This window comes from Lepisosteus oculatus, chromosome 18 (genome assembly GCF_040954835.1).
Source record: "Lepisosteus oculatus isolate fLepOcu1 chromosome 18, fLepOcu1.hap2, whole genome shotgun sequence".
Taxonomy (NCBI): Eukaryota; Metazoa; Chordata; class Actinopteri; order Semionotiformes; family Lepisosteidae; genus Lepisosteus; species Lepisosteus oculatus.
In genome coordinates, this window is record NC_090713.1 from 18,729,451 (window position 1) to 18,749,569 (window position 20,119).

At 40.8% G+C, this 20,119-nt stretch overlaps 1 protein-coding gene across 1 annotated transcript in view; it reads left to right on the forward strand.

Annotated features, from left to right (window-relative positions):
- Nucleotides 1-19,869, forward strand: part of LOC138224006 (protein NLRC3-like) — a 394,575-nt gene extending 374,706 nt beyond the window's left edge. Inside the window, exon 3 of the mRNA XM_069180189.1 lies at nt 19,692-19,869. Coding sequence (XP_069036290.1) covers nt 19,692-19,869 — 178 coding nt within the window. The remainder of the gene's footprint in view (nt 1-19,691) is intronic.
- The last annotated feature ends 250 nt before the right edge of the window (nt 19,870-20,119 follow it).

Genomic DNA, 20,119 nt, shown 5'->3' on the forward strand with positions numbered 1-20,119 from the left:
ATAATAGGCTTCGGGCTTCTATTGTGACATCTACTGTAAATTACAGAAATGTTAAAAGTAAACAAAATAAAGTAACTAAAATGTGGTCTGAAATCACCCCTTTAGACACCCCTTTTACTTCACTGGTGTCAGATATGAAAGGCAATAGTCTCCCGTTCTGTCTGCTGTGTGTTGCAGCAGAGGGACTCCCTGCAGCTGAAAGGGACAGAGTAACTTGCATGCCCTCTAGTACAGTTTACACATGCACGACTTTAAAAGCTAGCAAGACAGGTTTCGATTCACATTAGCTGGCGAGCCTTGTTAAAAAAAGGAATGATAATGTAACATGCCACTGTTCATGAACAAAGTTATACTGAGATTTCCTAAGATACGCGATTAAAAAATAAATAAATAAAAATTTGAATCTCCTGCGGAACACATTCCATAAGAATCAGTTTTACAGTATATATCGCCTTTAAAGGTGGCTTCTCAAAACGCTTTACGGGATAAAAACAACCAGAACAGCAGCAACAACAATATTGTATTTCGTTGCACTGTGAAAACCAAGTAATAACTTAACTATACAGTACGTGCAAACGTTTCGTATGTTGCTGTCGTGAATGCCTGCGTACCCATAAGTATCTTATTTGCCTTGAGTCTGTCTACAGTATCTCTGTCCCACTACCTCCCTCTCTCCCTCAATTCAATTCAATTCAAGGTGTTTTATTTGCATGACAGATGGGTACAATTCTTGTTGGGAATGTATAGTTTGATATTCACACCGGCGCGGCACCGAGGGAGCGTCTGCATTTATAACTTGGTTTTTAAAATTAGTCAAGCAATATGAAGCATCTCCTTTTACTTTTAAGTCCCTTAAATACATTGAGCACAGCTTTCTCACCATCTTTACACAAAGCAGAAACTGTCCGATGACTCACAGTACAAGTGGAAAGATTACAGATTTTAATCGTCTTTAATTTTGTCTTTAATTTTGCCTGTGGAGTGTATCTTATTAAGCTCTAAATTGTATTTTGAGCGCGTTTTTTGACTTTTTTTAATTGCATTTTGGGCGCGGACAGCACATACAAGGGTTAATGAACTGCGCCAAGAAATTTAAAATACTATTCTTTAGGTGTGAGGGTAGGAGTGGACCGCAGCAGGCATAATCAGCAAACCAGGAAAACAAAGAACAGGACAGGTGAGATGTGTATCCAGAAAGCGAGTGATCAGAAAAAGGAAATGGAAAACGCAGAAAAAGGAAACGCTTTACAGGATAAAAACAATAACAACAGTAGTGGCTGGGCAAATGATTTTTTTTATCGAAATACAAATTGAGATACTGTACTGTATAATGATGTGCATGAACAAAGGTATACTGCAATTTTCCTTAGATACGCGATTAATGCTTCGTAGGAGGAGGCGGTCTTTTCCTCTTGTCTAACAGTCTGTCCACAAACAAAACATTCCTGTTAGACAAGAGGAATTGAAAAAAAACAATTTTGTCAATGAAAACCGGTGTGTGTGTCTCTCCCTGCTGGATGTCCCTCTCACAAACTGCTGAATGAATAAAATAATTTTATTGAAAACGCGTTTGCGATTGTCTGGTATTTAATTTGGTCCCTTTTAACTGTTTTTCGATCTACTGTATTGCTTTGAGATGCCACTTTTAAAGGCGATATGTAAAATAAAGTTTTTTATTATTGTTATAGAGAAACATGATCAGATTTTCCCTGGTTCATCACCTGGACACCACGTTAACTGCGTCATACCGCATGATACTGCGACACACCCACCGGGGTATGCCGTGAAATACCTCACTCATTTTGAATGGCTGCATCTGTAGTTCAGACACGGTGACGTCATTGCCCTCCCTGCGCGTAGCAGGGACCACAGCCACCTGGGCTGAGAGAGGTCTCCTTTAGCTCATGTGGCTGGTTCCCTGTTGTGTTATGCTGGAGACCCAGGTTTGCATCCCGGGTGTTGCAGGACAAACCGGTGGGGTGGAGTGCCGGACGGCACAAGCCCGTGTTGGACCACAACGGTTACAATAGCATGGGACCCTGACTTTAAACCACATAAAATAGACATTTTAGTAATGGTCGTTGAGGGGAATAAGGAAGGTCTGGAACAAGACAGGAATCCTGGAAGTACCTTCATTCTTGCTGTCTTCATCCTTCTCAAGAATGAGAGAGGCATCTTAACCTGATTTTCTAGCACCTCTTAGTTACATTTTAATATGTTTTCTAGGTTTCTGGGTATTGCATTTGCTCAACATTTTATCTTATACCAATCCTATTGTAAATTAAATTTATTTTTGACCTCCAGGGATATAGATTCCCCAATAACATTGCTTCAGAATTAATCCCTATTCTGAAAAGTTGCTGTAGTCTGTGATTAGATCTGTGAGAACAGGAAAAGATGTTGAATTTCTGCTGTATATAATAACATCATCTATATAAAGAGCCTGATTGTGTGTTTCTCCTGCTATATCACCTCCCTCTGTATCCTTCTGTTTCCCTGTTATCCTCATCTTGTTTCCCTGAATGAATTAAAGCTGTCTGACAGAATACCATGAGCCTGTTCTTGTGCATTTGGTTGTTTTTACATTGCTTGTAGCCAAGCTATAAAACCATTGTGAAAACCAAATTCCCTACATGTTTCAAATATAAAAAGCTCTAATACCCTGTCAATTGCGTTTTCTGGATCCACGTTTTTTTCATTTCAGTTTTTGTGTTTAAAGATACAATTTAGTTTAGCCCAGTAAGACCTCCAGGCAAATAGTCAATTTCCACCTGGAATGATGTCCTCTAAAACAGTTTATAATAACTCTGCAATTACAAAATATAATTATACAGTAGAACTATACAGTATACAGTAGAAGTCTTAGATTTCTTATACTATATGTCTTACTGTGTCCTCTCACCAGGCAGAAATACAGTATGCAGGATGAAAATAATAATAAAAAAATATTTTTTCTCTCCTGGTATTCAAAAAGATCAATTTTACAAGTTGTGGCCTTGTCAGCCAGCTGAAAATGCTTGAAGACATTACCATATGTGTACTAGCTTAGATAAAACATCGAGACAAATTGGAAAATATAAAAAAATGACATAATATTTGTGAATATATGGCCTGGAATGATAATGTTCACATTCCCAGAATTATTATTCAATAACATTAAAAGCTATAAAAGTTATTGCTATATTACTATATAACCCCCCCACATACATAATTTATATTGTATTATGTATTGCCTTGTAATTTGCACTATCTGCACTTTGCACTATGTGTATCCTGTCTACAATGTCTATGTCAGTGTCTTGTCTGTCCTGCCTGTATTTGCACCGTGGACCAGGAGGAACAATATCAAATCAAAATCAAATCAAATCAAAGTTTATTTATCAAACGCACAACAATACAGCGTGCAGCAGTAGTTGCTGGCAATGAAATGTCTTTTCTGCAAGCTCACAAGAATCACAAAAATCACAAAATTAAGGTTATGAAAATGTTACATGATAATAGATAATAATGTAATAGATATTGAATAAAACTCAATATGAATAGAGCTGCTATGTGTCCATGGTGTATGCGATATATTATGTCCAAGTGCAGTATGCTGAATACAATGAAAACTGTATTCCATGAAAACTGAAAAATGTGTGTCCATGTAGCCATTATGGGTGATTTGCTAAAGGAGCTGCAGGTTGGCTGTTTAGCAGTCTTATTACCTGGAGGTAGAAGCTGTTCCGTAGTCTGTTGGACTTTGACCGAATGCTTCGGTACCGTTTACTGGACGGTAGGAGAGAAAACAGTTTGTGCCTGGGATGACTGGGGTCCTTGAAAATGGACCTGGCCTTCTTCAGACATCTACAGTAGCTGAGTAGATCTCCTGGATCCTTGGTAGCTCACAGCCAGTAATGAGCTGCGCTGACTTCACCACCCTCTGCAGTGCTTTGCTATCCCGGACGGAGCAGTTTCCATACCAGGCAGTGATGCAACCAGTCAGGATGCTCTCAATAATGCACCTGTAGACGTTGGTCTGGATATGTGAAGGCATGCCAAACGTCTTTAGCCTACGGAGAAAGAATAGGCACTGCCGTGCTGTTTTGACCACGGTGTTGGTGTGGCGGGTCCAGGTTAAGTCCTCTGAAATGTTAACTCCCAGGAACTTAAAACTGCTGACCCTCTCCACTGCAGTCCCATTGATATAGATAGGTGTGTGATCTCCTCCCTGGTGTTTCCTATAGTCCACAATCATCTCCTTAGTCTTTCTGATGTTCAGAGAGAGGTTGTTCTCCTGGCACCATGCTGCCAGGGTTTCAACCTCCTCCATGTACAGACTCTTCACCATATTTCTTTCCACTGTATACTTGTATATGGCTGGGATGACAAATAACGTGAACTTGAACTTGAACTAATCCTCTGGGCAGTGCTTGAGGAGTTTTAATTGCTTTTCACTGCCAGCTCATCAGCAGGGGTAGAATAGATGATGACCCCTGGTTGCTAAGTAAACAAACTGGTTGCTGAGGTTTTTTTTTTCCTGAGTCATGTTACAGAGGCAGTGATGTCTCCTTGGGCTCTAAATGGTCAATAATGAATGGCAGCAGTTTGAACCAATTAGATCCCCTTTTTTCAGACATTTTTCAGACTTGGTCATAGTGGTCAGCCAAATAAATTTACTCTTTTGGTTTTCATTGACCCAGTGGTTTAGCAGGCGTGTAACCTGTTTTTCAGTGCACATAGCATCTATGGTAGTGATTATGCCAGTGAATATGCCAGCAGCCGTATCACCCTGCAACTCACAACTGGCAGCCCACTGAAGCTCTGCGGGTGTGAGCCTGACCTGTACCTGGATGGGAGACCTCCTGGAAAAAACTAAGGTTGCTGTTGGAAGTGGTGTTAGTGGGGCCAGTAGGGTGCGCTTACCCCACAGCCTGTATGTATTCTAATGCCCCAGTATAGTGAGGGGGAGACTATACTGTAAACAGGTTCTGTCCTTTGGATGAGACGTAATACTGAGGTCTGTCTGTGGTCATTAAAAATCCAGGGTGTTTCTGAAAAAGATTAGGGGTATTACACTGGCATCCTGGCCAAATTTCCCATTGGCCTTTACCCATCATGGCCTCCTAATAATCCCCAATTATGAATTGGCTTCATCACCCTGTTCTCCTCCTCACTGAGAGCTGGTGTTTTGTAAGCGTACTGGTGCATCATCCAGATGGAGGTTGTATATTGGTGGTGGTGGAGGGGATCCCCACTATCTGTAAAGAGCTTTGAGCTCTGTAAATAGCTTTTTGTGTCCAGAAAAGCACTATATACACTTTAAGTACAAGCAATTCTTATTAATTATTGTCTTATTTTATAAGTTTTGCTCAGCTTTTGATTTTTAGGTTGCATTTTGGTGTGTGAGATTATTGTTATTATCTGTTTATGTTCAAGTTCACGTTTATTGTCATTATACTTATATACGGATATATGGTAAAACGAAAGGCTATTTAGCTAGCTCTCAGACGATAAGTAGTACAAAAAAAAGCAACAACAACAATACAATTGTATAATATAAGAAAGACAGAGACAACAGGCTATGTGCAAAACAACAACAGGCAATGTGCAAAACAACAAAAAGATAGGTAATGTGCAAAAACAACATCAGATGTGCAAAAACATGCATCAACAGAATGAAATAAAAGAATAGAAATTATGGGGAGTGAGCTTTTTGACATGTAAGGTAGAGGTAGATTTCAATGTGTGAGTTTTTGGTAAGAAAGAAGGCACTGTAAGGTTCAGATCATAAGTGAGAGGTGAGGTGAGAGTGAGAGAGAGGCTGGGAGTTTAATAGTTTGATAGTGCAGGGGTAAAAACTGTCTCTGAGTCTGGTAGTCCGGGCCTGAATACTCCAGTACCGTTTTCCAGATGGTAGCAGATCATATAGTCTGTAGCTGGGATGTGTGGGGTCTTTGATGATGCTTAGAGCTTTCCTCAAGCACTGTCTGTCATAAATGTCCTGTATAGATGGGAGGGCAACCTCAGTGATGGACTGGGCAGTTTTCACCACCTGCTGTAGGTAATACTGCAGTTGCCATTCCACACTGTGATGCAACCTGTCAGTGTTCTTTCTGTAGTGCATCTGTAAAAATTAATGAGGATCTGGGGACATATCTTAGCTTTCTTCAACCGTCTTAGGAAGCACAGGTGCTGTTGCGCTTTCTTGATCAGACAGGTGGCATTGAGAGACCATGTGAGGTCCTCGGTGATATGGACGCCAAGGAATTTAAAGTTACTGACCCTTTCCACTTCAGTCCCGTTGATGTGGATAGGGGCATGTCCGTTTTGCAGTTTCCTGAAATCAATGATCAGCTCCTTGGTTTTGCTGACGTTGAGGGTGAGGTTGTTGTCTTCACACCGCGTTGTAAGGAAATTGACCTTCTCCCTGTAGGCCCTCTCATCATTGTCTGTGATCAGACCTACAACTGTGGTGTCATCGGGAAACTTGATGATGGGGTTGATGTTGTGTTTGGCCTTACAGTCGTGGGTGTAGAGGGAGTAGAGTAATGAACTAAGCGACTAAGCACACACCCCTGGGGTACCCCAGTGTTCAGAGTTAGTGTGCCGGAGGTGTGGTTTCCAAGCCTGACAGCCTGAGGTCTGCCTGTCAGAAAGTCCGGAATCCAGTTGCATAGGGTGGTGTTGAGACCCAGTGCACTGAGTTTCTTGACTAGTTTCTCTGGAATGATAGCTGAGCTGAAGTCGATGAATAGTAGTCTTGCGTATGTGTTCTTTTTATCCAGATGAGATAGGGCAGTGTGTATGGCAATGGAGATTGTGTCATCTGTGGATCTGTTGGGCCGGTAGGCAAATTGGTATGGGTCCAGTGTGTTTGGGATGGTGTCCTTAATGTGCTTTATGACCAGCCTCTCGAAGCATTTCATGATAACAGGTGTTAGTGCCAATGGTCGGTAGTCATTAAGACATGTCACTGTGGTTTTCTTCGGTATTGGGATGATGGTGGTTGTCTTGAAGCAGGTGGGGACTACGGCTTGGGCCAGAGACATGTTGAAAATGTCTGTGAATACACCTGCCAGTTGATTGGCATAGACTCTGAGGACGCGACTGGGTATGCCGTCAGGTCCTGCAGCCTTGCGTGTGTTCACTTTTTGCGGAGATATCCTCACCTCATTTGCAGACAGTGAGAGCAACTGGTCAGCTGCGGAGGGTGCAGCTCTGATGGCTGGTTCTGTGTTGCTAGCTTCAAACCGAGCATAGAAGGTGTTGAGCTTGTTAGTCAGGGAGGCATCATGGGCAGGTGCACAGATGTTCTTCCTCTTGTAGTCTGTGAGGGCCTGTATACCTTGCCACATGCACCTTGGGTCATTAGTGGTGAAGTGTTCCTCTAATTCCTGTTTTAGTGTGTTTTTTGCATGTTTAATACCATTGTTTAGATCAGTGGTTCTCAAACCGCCAGGTGGTATGCCAAATGACCCTGGAACTGTGTTGTGTGTGCTGAAAAATCGGGACGGGTTTTCATATTTTGTATTTTAAGACGTGTCAAATACGCAGCCTACGTACTACGATACAGCGCGCGCTAATACTTCAGTGGACACAAGAGATACTCTGTAATTCTATACCACTCTATAGAAATGCGTGCTACGGATGCAAGTGACCAATTGTATTTTAAAAAAAGCTACTGTATCTCCAGCAAATAGGGAGGTAAGAGAATGTGCATGATTTTGGAACAATGCCAACGTTGTAAACACAGGAATGCATAGAAATAGGTGCTACGAACGCTGGTAATCTTGTGAGCACAGGAAAGCGTGATAGATAACAGAAAAATATTTAAGAACTGTTCTAAGTTAATTTGAGAAAAATACACCGAGTGTCTCTGTGTTTCGCTCCCATGCGCATGAAATAAAAACTTAAATACGGAAATGCAAACTTGCGGATTGCTAAAGCAGGTAAGCCACACTATTAGGTATGGAGAAAAAGGTGCAGAACAGCTCGACCTGCTGCCCACCCCGAAAGACACAGTCATAATAATAGAATTATTGAAATGAAGTATTATATTTGCAATTTGCAATTTCCTGCAATTTCCCTCACGGGATCAATAAAGTATCTATCTATCATATCGAAAGTACGCTGATAGAGCACGTTAAGATGAGCAGATGTTTTTCACTGCAATTAGATGAGTCTGTAGTCGATTTGGCCAATTTGCTCGTTTACGTTAGATACGGGTTTGTGGGTACGACTTTCTGTTCTGTAAACCGCTACCAACAGGAACTACAGAAGAGCACATATTTCAGCTTCTGAATGAATTTATCGAAGAGAATGGCATCGACTGGATAAAATGTGTCAGAGTTTGTACAGACTGTGCTAGAGCAATGACAAGCCGACATAATGGTGTTGTTGCACAAATTAGAGAGGTTGCTCCAGAAATGAATGGATGCATTGCAACATCCACCACGAGACCTTTGCCGTCATGAAAATGCCTGACGATTTAAAATCTGTTAGACTCTGTGAATTGTTTCAAGGCTCGAAAAATTAATTCACATCTGCTTTGCTCGACTAAACAGGCTCACCCCTCTCACTGAAAAGGTGCTTTTTTATTTGTTGTTACTGTTTTTTTTTCTGTAAAACACTTTGAGAAGGCACCTTTAAAGGCGCTACGAAGTTTATTATTATAATATTTATTATATGTATGTGTGAGTGTGTTTGCACTCGCGCTCATGTTGGTCATTAAGAATTTCTGGGGTTCCTATGAGATGATGACTTGTAGGTGGTACTTGGATGCTTTGGTTGGATTAGGGGTGGTACTTGGTCCAAAAAGTTTGAGAATCACTGGTTTAGATTGATCCTGGCTGCCCTTAGTTCTGATTTATTGCCCGATTTGAATGCTGCATCCCTTGCTTTGATTAGGATGCGAACCTCACTGTTCATCGATGGTTTCTGGTTAGGAAAAGTTCTTATTTCTTTTGTGAGTGCGACATCGTCAGCACATTTCCTGATGTAGCTAGTGACTGACGATGCATATTCCTGTATGACGGTGTATGATCCCTGTGCGGCAGCCTCTTAAAACACACTCCAGTCAGTGCATTCAAAACAGTCCTGCAGGACTGATCCAGCTCCTACAGGCCACACTTTCATTGTTCTGACCACTGGTTTCACTCGCCTGTGCAGCTGTCTGTATGACGGGAGGAGAAACAGAGTAATGTGATCTGAGTTTCCACAGTGGGGGAGGGGTACTGCCTTGTAAGCATTCTGAATCTTGGTGTAAACATGGTCCAGAGTGTTTTTTCCTCTCGTTGGGAAGGAGACATGCTGATGGTATTTTGGGAGAACGGATTTGAGATTTTTTTGATTTAAGTCACCCGCGACGATAAAGGTTGCATCTGGATGTGCAGATTCCTGTTTGTTTATTGCAGTGTGCAGTACCTCTAGCGCTACTTTGCCATTAGCATCAAGGGGGATGTAGACGGCAGTGATAATAACAGTTGTAAATTCCCTCGGCAGATAGAAGGGGCGGCACTTGATCACTAAAAATTCCAAAGTAGGTGAGCAGTGTTTCGTGATGGTAGATACATTGTTGCACCACGCGTTGTTAATTAAAATGCACACTCCCCCACCCCTGGTTTTACCGGACTCTGTAGTTCTGTCCACACAGAGGGCAGAAAATCCATCTAGGTGTATCACCAAGTCAGTACTACTGTCTGTTAGCCATGTTTCAGTAAAAATAAAAGTGCAGCATTCTTTAATTTTTCGTTGTGCGGACAGTGACAGTCTGGGATCATCGAGTTTGTTGTCGAGGGATCGGACATTGGCGAGTAAAATGGTTGGTAAAGCATGTTTGTTCTGTTCGGTTTTTAGTCTTGTTTGTAGCCCAGCTCGCTTACTGCGTTTCCGTTTTTGTTCACATCGTTTGCTACGCTTCTTGGCTTGGTTACCTTGTTCAGGTGATACCATGTTTTCCAGGCCTTGTCGGAGAAGTCCGTGCGAGCTGATGCAGTCCAGATCTTCCAGACTAAGTGATAGTCCTGCGGATCTTGTTCCGATGTCTAAAAGTGTTTGTGGATCATAAGTTATGTACGTGAACATTGTGGAGAGGGAAACTGAGGACTAAGAACAGTAACAAAAGAAAGAATGAAAGAAAAAACAATGATAAAAAGATCTGTTTAAGAGAGCTCGCTGGGCTGCTGTTACATAGATGTATAACACCATCTATACATCTATAGTAAAAATGCTTTACTACGGTGAAAAAAGACTTTTTGTCTGTTCCGGTCTCACGGTTTGTTTTAGAAAATATTGGAGATGACTTGTAAGTTGTAAAAAATAACCTGATTAATCATGGCCAGCAGCCATATCACCCTGCAACTCACAACTGGCAACCCACTGAAGCTAAGCAGGTGTGAGCCTGGTCAGTACCTGGATGGGAGACCTCCTGGGAAAAACTAAGGTTGCTGCTGGAAGAGGTGTTAGTGGGGCCACCAGGGGGGTGCTCACCCTATGGTCTGTGTGGGTCCCAATGCCCCAGTATAGTGACAGGGACACTATACCGTAAACAGGCGCCGTCCTTTGGATGAGATGTAAAACCGAGGTCCTGACTCTGTCTTCTTCTTCTTTTTCACAGCCTTAGTCCCAGACTGTCCTGGGGTCAGCTGCTTTGGTTGCTCTTCTCCATTTGTCTCTGTCGAGCACATCTTCCTCACTCACTTCACATTCCTCCATATCTTTTCTCACACAATCTATCCATCTCTTTCTAGGCCTGCCTCCGAGGTCCTGACTCTGTGTGGTCATTAAAAATCCCAGGGCGTTTCTCAAAAAGAGTAGGGGTGTAACCCTGGTGTCCTGGCCAAATTTCCCATTGGCCCTTACCAATCATGGCCTCCTAATAATCCCCCTCTATGAATTTGCTTCATCACTCTGCTCTCCTCCCCACTGATGGCTGATGTATGGTGAGTGTTCTGGCGCACTATGGCTGCTGTCACATCATCCAGGTGGATGCTGCACATTGGTGGTGGTGGAGGGGAGTCCCCATTACCTGTAAAGCACTTTGAGTGGAGTGTCCAGAAAAGCGCTATATAAGTGTAAGCTATGATTAAGATTAATTTATGTTTTAGTGTGCAGCAGATGCTGGAGCCTCAGTTTGGTCTCTTCCTGCTAGAAAGCTTTCCACATAATGTAGGATAACATGACAAATCTTCAACATTAGGGTTTACTGTTCTCCATAAGTCTTAGAGTCTATTAGATTGAATCCTCTTCAAATAATTACAGCTATACCTGTAACATCACCTGCCAATAACTTTGCACATTAAGACATGTCCTTCTTCGTATACACTTACACCACGTACATGTAGTGTACGTGTATACAGTATGTACACCTTCATCAGTGTTATGTCAGCATGTCCAATCTTTCCAAGGACATAATATATCATCCACCTTATCTACCTCACTATTCATTAAACAGTCACCCCTCTCCTTGATGATTTGTAAGAGGGGTAGAATACTTGTGATGATGCCAGTTTTACTAGTTTGTTATGGTCATTGTTATGATCCCAGGATATAGGGGTTTAGCATTAAAACTATTTGGAGACTGGAGGTTTTTTTTTTTCAACAGGACAAAATAACGACAAAACAAGAAAATCAGGTGCAAGCCTATACACAAGTGAATACATGAAATATAAGACTGTTTACAATATTTACATACAAACACACAAAGACAGCACAGGGAAAAAGAACATGAGCGGTGCCAAAGAAAATAAAATATCAAAACCAAACTAATCTAACTAATATAGTGTGGTCTAACCTATCTAACCCAAACAAAACACAAACAAAAAGGTCTTCAGTGTCTTTGGATGCCCAAACTAATCTACACTAACTAGCAAAACCTAAATACAAAGGTGGCACTCGCCCCCAACCTAGTGTGTCTAGACAGGCGAAACCAAACCTACGTGTGTGCAAAGTGTATGTCACGTGACATTCTTACCCATTAATTTTTTCCCTGCAGGACACACAAAGTCACAATCAACAACAAATGCATAGCAGCAAAATGACAGGTGAATAATATTAACAGTGATGGGGAAAACAGGTAACCCACTGACATACAAAAAAACTAGCTAATTATTAGGAAATAGCTATAATTGGTGAAAAAACAAGAAAATTAAGAGAAGTTAGCAAAAAGCTGGGAGGGTCAAAACTTCTTCTGTTTTTGAACTTGCGGTCGTGGTTCTGATTGCGGTAAGGTGGTGATGGCATCGCTAATGAAGAATGGCAGAAAGATGGACCACTGACGAACAGGGTACCTGTACAGAGAAAGTGAAGGGGAGAGAAAGAAACAAATACACACACAAACATACAGGGACATAACAGTCTTTGTCTGTCTGGTGTATTTCTTGTTTAATCACTATCACCTTTGTCATTTTTAGTTTTTAAAGTACTCTTTTGTCTTGATTGGACTATTATGAGCATTTATATTGTATAATATAATTTTATGGTTCAATTCCATCTACTATTTTCTTATTATTTTTTATTATGTTTGTTGTATTTCATTTTTGTTTAGTTCATTATCACCAGCCTTGCCCTTTATAACCTGGGGAGGCTTAGATTTGATGAGGCCTTTTAATTTTTGTCATCATCTTTTTCCCAAACTGCTTCCATCTACAACTATATTACACCACAGCATTAACATTATACCTCAGTTAAATTTACAGAAATTACATATTTTAGATTATTAAACATGGAACACATCTAATACAGGTACGTTTCCTATACCTAGAGGCTCAAATCTCAGTACTGAGTGACTTGACATATTTATTGTGAATAAACTCATGACTGTAGTTATATCCAAATGCAAACATCAGTCTGCTTATCTGCCTAAATTCACTACACTACATCTGTCCCTGTATGAGCCACACACTCCTGACTAACAGCTACAGATGCCAGATAACCAACAGTGGTGAGAGTGCTGCTAGCCGACCTGTCCAAAGCTTTTGAAGGAGTGGATCTTTCTAGGCTCCTGCAGCATCCAGTTGATAATAAATGATGTCCCAGGCTACTTGCCTGGTTACATAGCTGTGTCATTGGAAGAAATCAGGAAGTTACAGCTAATGAGTCTTTCAGCCTCTGGTCTGAGGTAATGTTTGTTGTGCCCCAAGAAGGTGGGGTTTCTCCATATTTATTCCTCCTCCAGATTCCACCCAAAAGACTGTTCTAAGTTACACTCTAGACGTAGATTGTGACACTCTGGACAACATGATGTTGGTCTGTCCCAGGCTGTTCCATTGGATCAGTATTCAAGGTGATACAGTATGTTCATGTACATGGTGGCTAAGCAGCTAGACAAGTGGGTCAAATTCAATAACACACTGCTGAATAGGAAAATGTCCCAAGATAAAATGGCAACTTTTGCAAGATATGCTTTCCAACTTAAAAAAAAAAAGTTTGATCTGCACCCTGCAGACGGATCATTCATTTGTGTCGTAATGTCAGCTAGAAACATTAGTTTTGTAACCCATTTTATATCATGCAGTTCAGGTCGTTCTTGCTTTTTTGACAAAATTATCTTGATTACATGAAGGCATGCCTGCCGAATCCTTCCCACGGCTTAGCCAACAAACTCTGCTGTATGATGATAATAATTGCTTACACTTATATTGCTGTTTTCTGGACACTCCACTCAAAGCTCATTGATGCGCTGGCAGCCGTAGTGCACTAGAACACTCCCCATACACCAGCTCTCAGTGGTGAGGAGAGCAGAGTGATGTAGCCAGTTCAGTGAGATTATTAGGAGGCCATGGTTGGTAAAGGCCAAAGAACGCCGGGGTAACACCCCTGCTCTTTTTAAGAAATGCCCTGGGATTTTTAATTACCACAGAGAGTCAGGACCTTGGTTCTATGTCTTATCCAAAGGATTGTGCCTGTTTTACAGTATAATGTCACTGTCACCCACACACACATCAGGGTGAGGGCCCCCTGTTGCGCCCCCTCTAACACCTCTTCCAGCAGCAGCCTTGGTTTTTCCCAGGAGTCTCATCTCCAGGTACTGACCAGGCTCACACCTTCTGAGCTTCAGTGGGCTGCAAACCGTGAGCTGCAGGGTGATGTGGCTGCTGGTATAGAGGAATGTCCTTGCACACACTGCCCATCTCCTGAAGAACAGATTGAAACTGAGTCAAGGGAGATCGAGCAATAAGAAAATAAACTATTTTCACCTCCGTAATCATCACATTATTAAGCTAGTAATTCAAAATCTTGGCACAATGATTTTCCTGATGTGTAATACAATGAAAATCTACCGTGGGATGGCCAATGTGATCCGTGATGATCTTAACAAGTCTCCTCAGTTTTCTTACCATGGCAGCCGTCAAAGAAAATATTTCCTTCATATCATTCCCTCTTTCCTCAAAATGATTAATAACCTTCTGAGCTGTATCTTCAGCTCTTCTCAAATTCCATCTCAGTCACAGTATCTCACAATATTTGAAAATGCCGTTTCATTGTTTATATCCACACACTCATCAAGTGCAACACAAAATACTTTTACATTTTTAAGTCTGTTGTTTGTTAACGTTGTCAGCCATTTCACTTATTTGTCTTTTCATTGATCTAGCAGACACAGGTGAGCCCTTAATTCTAGAGATGATAATCTCCTTGTTAGGCAATCTAATTAAACATCAGAACATATAAGAAAAGCTCTATTATATTTGCCCCTTCTGTAAATGATTTCACAACACTTTGTCCGACTTTGTAATTTAAAGGTGTTGCTTTGTTTTCTGTACCTTGCTGTGTCCTGTTTGATAGACTCAGCCTTGTCCAACTCATCCTTGAAGTGTTTGTCCTGTTTTGTCTGAAAATGTTGCTGAAAATTTGATGTTTGACAAACGATGCTCTCACATTCTAGAGCACAAACAATATGGTCGTTATGTTGAACAAATCCATATTCTTCTCTCCAAATATGCAAACATCTTACTTAGATTTCTTCTTGCAACTGTCATTTTGTGCAAAATGTTTGCATTTACACTTAAGTCTGATGTTATCAGCGGCACAGATTGTGAGCTTTGCTGTGAAAACAATTTCCTAACTCCACTACAAATAATGCAATAAATAAACCAAGTGAATCATTTTTTTTTCTGTGGCAAAGAACTTTCATTAGGATATATGTTGCCGGGAATTACAGTCGAGCACAGATTTAATTGTTTCTGAACTTAATATCTTTGCTGCCCATTAGACTTTTATTACACATGCCATTTTCTTTGCACATGCTGTTAAAAATCCCTTTGTGTGCCAGTAATGTCATGCATGCTGTAGGTCAGCGACTGGTTTAGGGGTTTCATTTAATGCATTAACCTGAAGGTCTTTTTGAGACCTGTAATAGACTGTTAAAACTGTGAATGTTTAAATATGCATTAGCTCATAAAATATTTCATATTAACTCATGAGTGTTTTTTTTTGTACCTAAAATATTAACATATGAAATATTATCCTATATTAAAGGGGAACTGCAATGCTATTTTTACATTTCAATTTTATAATGAATCTGCAATGATGAGTACATTTCAAACACAACAAAGCTACCAAGTACACAATATCATGTGCCATAGCATAACTTCCCATTTATATCGCAAAAGAGATAAAGTTTCAATGTATGCATAGTGCCATATTGCCATCATTGTCTGTGATTCAGAATGTGGCAACAGATTTTTCAATGACGAAAAAGTGTCCCAGTTATATTGTAAACATGCTTTAGAGCAAGCAAATTTGGTACCATATTAATTTAAAATATTTTCACAAAACATGCACATTTTTTTTGATTCTTTTAAGTATTGCAAAAAAGAACGATCTGTCAACCAACTAAAACATACTCATATTCATTATCAAGTTTTGGCTTACAGAGACTAGTGAGCAGGAAGGGCCAGTTTTATATCACAATCCTCCCAAACTCTTGCTCTCGCCAGTGGTGAGACCAGCAGATTCTCGTCTTCCTTCACCAACATGGCAACCATGCAGTACTTTCACAAAATTCATTATTTTGAACTGAAATGTGTAGAATTTTACAATACTGTCAATTTATTTTGATACCAAGAGTTAAAACCTTGTCTGAAAACTTGGGACTTCAGTTCCCCTATTAGATCTGAGTGAGGTGTGGATCAATATTGCAGGTGGGGTCATGATTTTGATTGGGAGCAAGTGGGAATTAAATAGAAAGAAAAGTTCCACTCAGTGCTCTATATTCAGACACATCTTTCTACAGTCTTCTTCATCCTACTGTGTCTTACCTTCCCGGTAATAAAACTGTGTTGAGAAATGTAAGATGCCTGATCTTGTAAGAAAAGCTTCCCCTCTCATTTCCGTGTCTCGCAGGTTTAAACTTGCTCCTCACTCTCTTGTTCCTCTTTAACTTTGTCTCTTTCTTTCTCTTGTCTGTTCTCCATCTGTCTCAATCACTGTCTTCACAGGAGTAATGCCAGCTAGACCCTTTTCTGTAGTGCTGCTCAGTCAGTATAGAAGTGGCTATTCAGCAATAAGACCAGAGGGGAGTAAGGAGCACTCTGCTTCAACAGTGTGGACAGTGTTGCACACACCTTTCCCCAAAACTTTAAAACTCTAAAATATCAGTGCCTTCCCATACTACAGGAGAGAGTGTGCCTGTGACTCCCTGGGAACACAGTGTGCACTTTGGGGAATCAGTAATATGCATTGAAACTGACTCCGAGACAATAGATGTGTCCTATGAATTAAGTTAAAAAGGATCAACTGGTGATTGGGATTTCTCAAAGCAAAATTTAGATCATTCCAAATAGTGTCCAATGAGAAGTGTATCCATGAGAGACACATCAATTTCCAGCTGTTATAGATCCTTAAGGATTTAAATCAGGATCTAAGTAACGAAGAGTAACATTAGGACACTATTCACTAAGCTGTGTCCCCTGCATCTATTATCTTACATAAGGGGTGACCCAGAGCTCCATGTCCCAGGTAACCCCATTAAAACACACAGCAGAGGGAAGTAACAAAGAATGAAAAATTTTGTATACTATCCCTAACAATGGCAGATGCAAATGTCATTTCCCTTATTCAACAATTGAAGAAAAAGAAACCGGCATCCATCAGATAAAATACAAGTTTTTATGAAAAACTGGACAGTGTGAGCCCCATGTAGTTTTATTTTAATATGTCTTTCCACTAGGCGCCACACTGTAAATGGGTACAAAACAATGGGGTTTAATTGTCATTCTTTAAAAGTCATTTTTTTTAAAGTTGTAGCTCATTAAAATACCCAGATTTTTTTCCAGTGCTTTTCCAGTGCTACTCCAGTGTCTTCTACTGAAACGGGGGAACAAAGACAGCATATTCTACATGAAGGTTTTATAAAGCCAGGTCCATGGGTCTCAAAACCTTTTCAAAATCTAAAATATACAGATACTTATGGGCAGTTATAGACCCAGTCATAGTTTTATAAGCAAATAGTAAAAGAGATGTTATCTTCTGGCAGCTCAGTTATTAATTTCTTAAAGATCAGAGTTTGCAATCCACTTTTTTCTTTGTAGTCCACAATTTCTTCCAATATGTGGCCTTTTTGAGAGGTTTGAGATGCCTGAAATGTATGAGCAATAAGTAGGCATAACACACACCCTCATTTCATACACCACAGCTGTCACACACCTCTCTTACTTACTAGTGACGTTACTGACCTGACACAATTTTCTTAGCCTTTCAAAATAAAAAATAAAATTAAAATAAAATTATGAAAATGTCCATTATTATTATCAGTGAGCTACTGGGAGTGACACTGACAAGCCAGACCTGTGCAGCGTATACACAGAGTGGCATCAGAGTGAGGAGCCAGGGAGGTTGTGTATTTGTTTTTTATAACGGAAAGTGTGTTGAGTCTCAGCACGAGTGGGATGTGATGAAGAGAGACTCGGGGTTGTTAATGTGAGAGGTCTGAGTGCGGGAGTGAGCCTCTGGAGACTGTGTGTGCGTGACTTATTCTGGTGGCTTAAGTGAGGATGTCATAGGCTGGAGGCGGACCTGGAAGTCAGAGTGCTGACTGGCCGTGAGGGGACCAGTGAGTGTCAAGTGGGAGCAGGAGGCTCCAGATCAGGGAAAGAGCAGGAGGCTGCTTGTGGTGACTCAGAGCAGAGGGTGCCATCTCCCTGAAAGGGACCAGCCGGAGGGCGTGTGAGAGGTGAGGCTCAGTGAGTCCAGGAATCTGCCACAGAAGGGCTTGGCTCGGTGAGGGGCCTACATTATGATCTCAGAGGAAATCAGATAGAAAGGCCAGTGGAGTCAGTGAGCTCGAGACTCAGGGCCTGAGAGTCTGAGGGCCTGAGAGTCTGTGAGACAGGGACCCAGAGGTCTGGTGCCATGATGAGGGAGTGAGCACATCACCATTCTTGAAGGAGAGTGGTTGCAAGAAATGTGAAAACATTCTCCAGCAGTCTGTAAGGGGTGTGTCTGGAGTGGTGGACATGCCTGTTTGTTGGGGTCACTACCACTGTGACGTCACAGTATCATGGAGAAATGTGGTTAGTTTTCTAACTAACCTGGAATCTATATCAATGGTTGTTATTTTCCTCAGTTGGAGAGTTATTATTTTTTCCCTAATTGTTTTCTCCTTTTTCTCTGGGTGCTGCCAATTAAGATACTGTATTAAGCGAATGAGGGACAAGCATTCAAAAGGGGGAATACTGAGAGACTTTGTTTTGGTATGGCCTCATTGTAAGGCACGACCACCTTTCCGGTTCTAGCCTGTCTAGTTGTTTTTTTAGTCAGTTAGTTTGTCGGGGGGGGGGTCTTTTCTTTGTCTTTCCCCTCCCAATTGGAATACAAATGTGCACCTCTGCCTCCCTGTGTTTTTTGGTATAATACAGTTTATTTGTTTTCTCAAACATAATTGCTTCTCTCTCACACATTATAATAGTAATTTTAACAGAACTCTATTGACAATGGAGTCCAACTGTATCAATATTAATGGTATTCAAGTGAAATGTACAGATGGATCCCAGGTCAAAAGAGTTCCCCTGTGCCAGACAAAGTCTGAGGCAGAATTCTGGTTCATACAGACTTGCTCTCTCTTGACCTGCTGTTTTGTACTGAAGTTCAGTTTCATGACTCATACAAAGTGGATGCAGTCACACGGTCGATTCCTCTGCCAAATTATGATTGAGATTGTTTATTGCTTCACATTTTGATTATGTGTTGTTATAGTTATAACCTTGCTTGTTTTTGTTTAAATTGTTTATTTTCTTCAAAAGAGAATGTTGTTTTCCTCAACACATCTACAAATAACAATCAAAATCTCCAGTTCTCTTTCTCTAGTGTTGTTAATTTACATTTTGTATGAATTCAACCATGTGAAGAATAACAACCAAAGCTATAACTTTAACAAAACGCCATAAAATGTGAAGCAATTTCTATTATGGTTAAAAGTCAAAGTCTCTCTCATTCTATTTCCCTATTCCAACCATTGTAGCTTCATGTGTCTCCCTGTTTCCCACTGTCTCCCTTCCTGGCAGTTTTTTCTCATCTTTCTTCTTCTTTCTGGAACCCAAAATTTGATGCAGCAGTTATCTTCATCACCCTCATCCATGGACACTCTGAGATGGATAATGCCATGATGTTTTATATTACTGCTGAGCTGGGTGTTGTAGTGAAGACTTGGAAAGAAGGATGTGGATGAGCTGTGCAGATGTTCAGCTGTGCTCCTGTCTTTTTGTCTGCAGGATGTCATGGTGTAGACTAACAGAGAGATGTTGTGAAGATCTGGCCTCTGTTCTTCAGTCTCAACACTCCAGTCTGAGAGAACTGGATCTGAGTTATAATAACCTAGGGGATTCAGGAGTGAAACTGCTCTCTGCTGCTCGGAGGGATCCCAACTGTAAATTAACAACACTGAAGTAAGTGAACACTGGTGATTTCTTTTTATTGTTTTATTTAGATATGTTAAGACTCACAGCATTCCGTTTTTCAGATGCATCAAAATGTAACAGCTAGAAAATACAAAACAAAAACGAAGGGTGACATATAAAAGGATTTTTTTGTCTAATGTTATTCAAGTTCTTGTCTTTGGGCTCTTTGTAAACATATGATTACTGAGAGGCTCAAAACACAACCTTTTTTAATATGTACTGTATATGTAGTTGATTTTTAA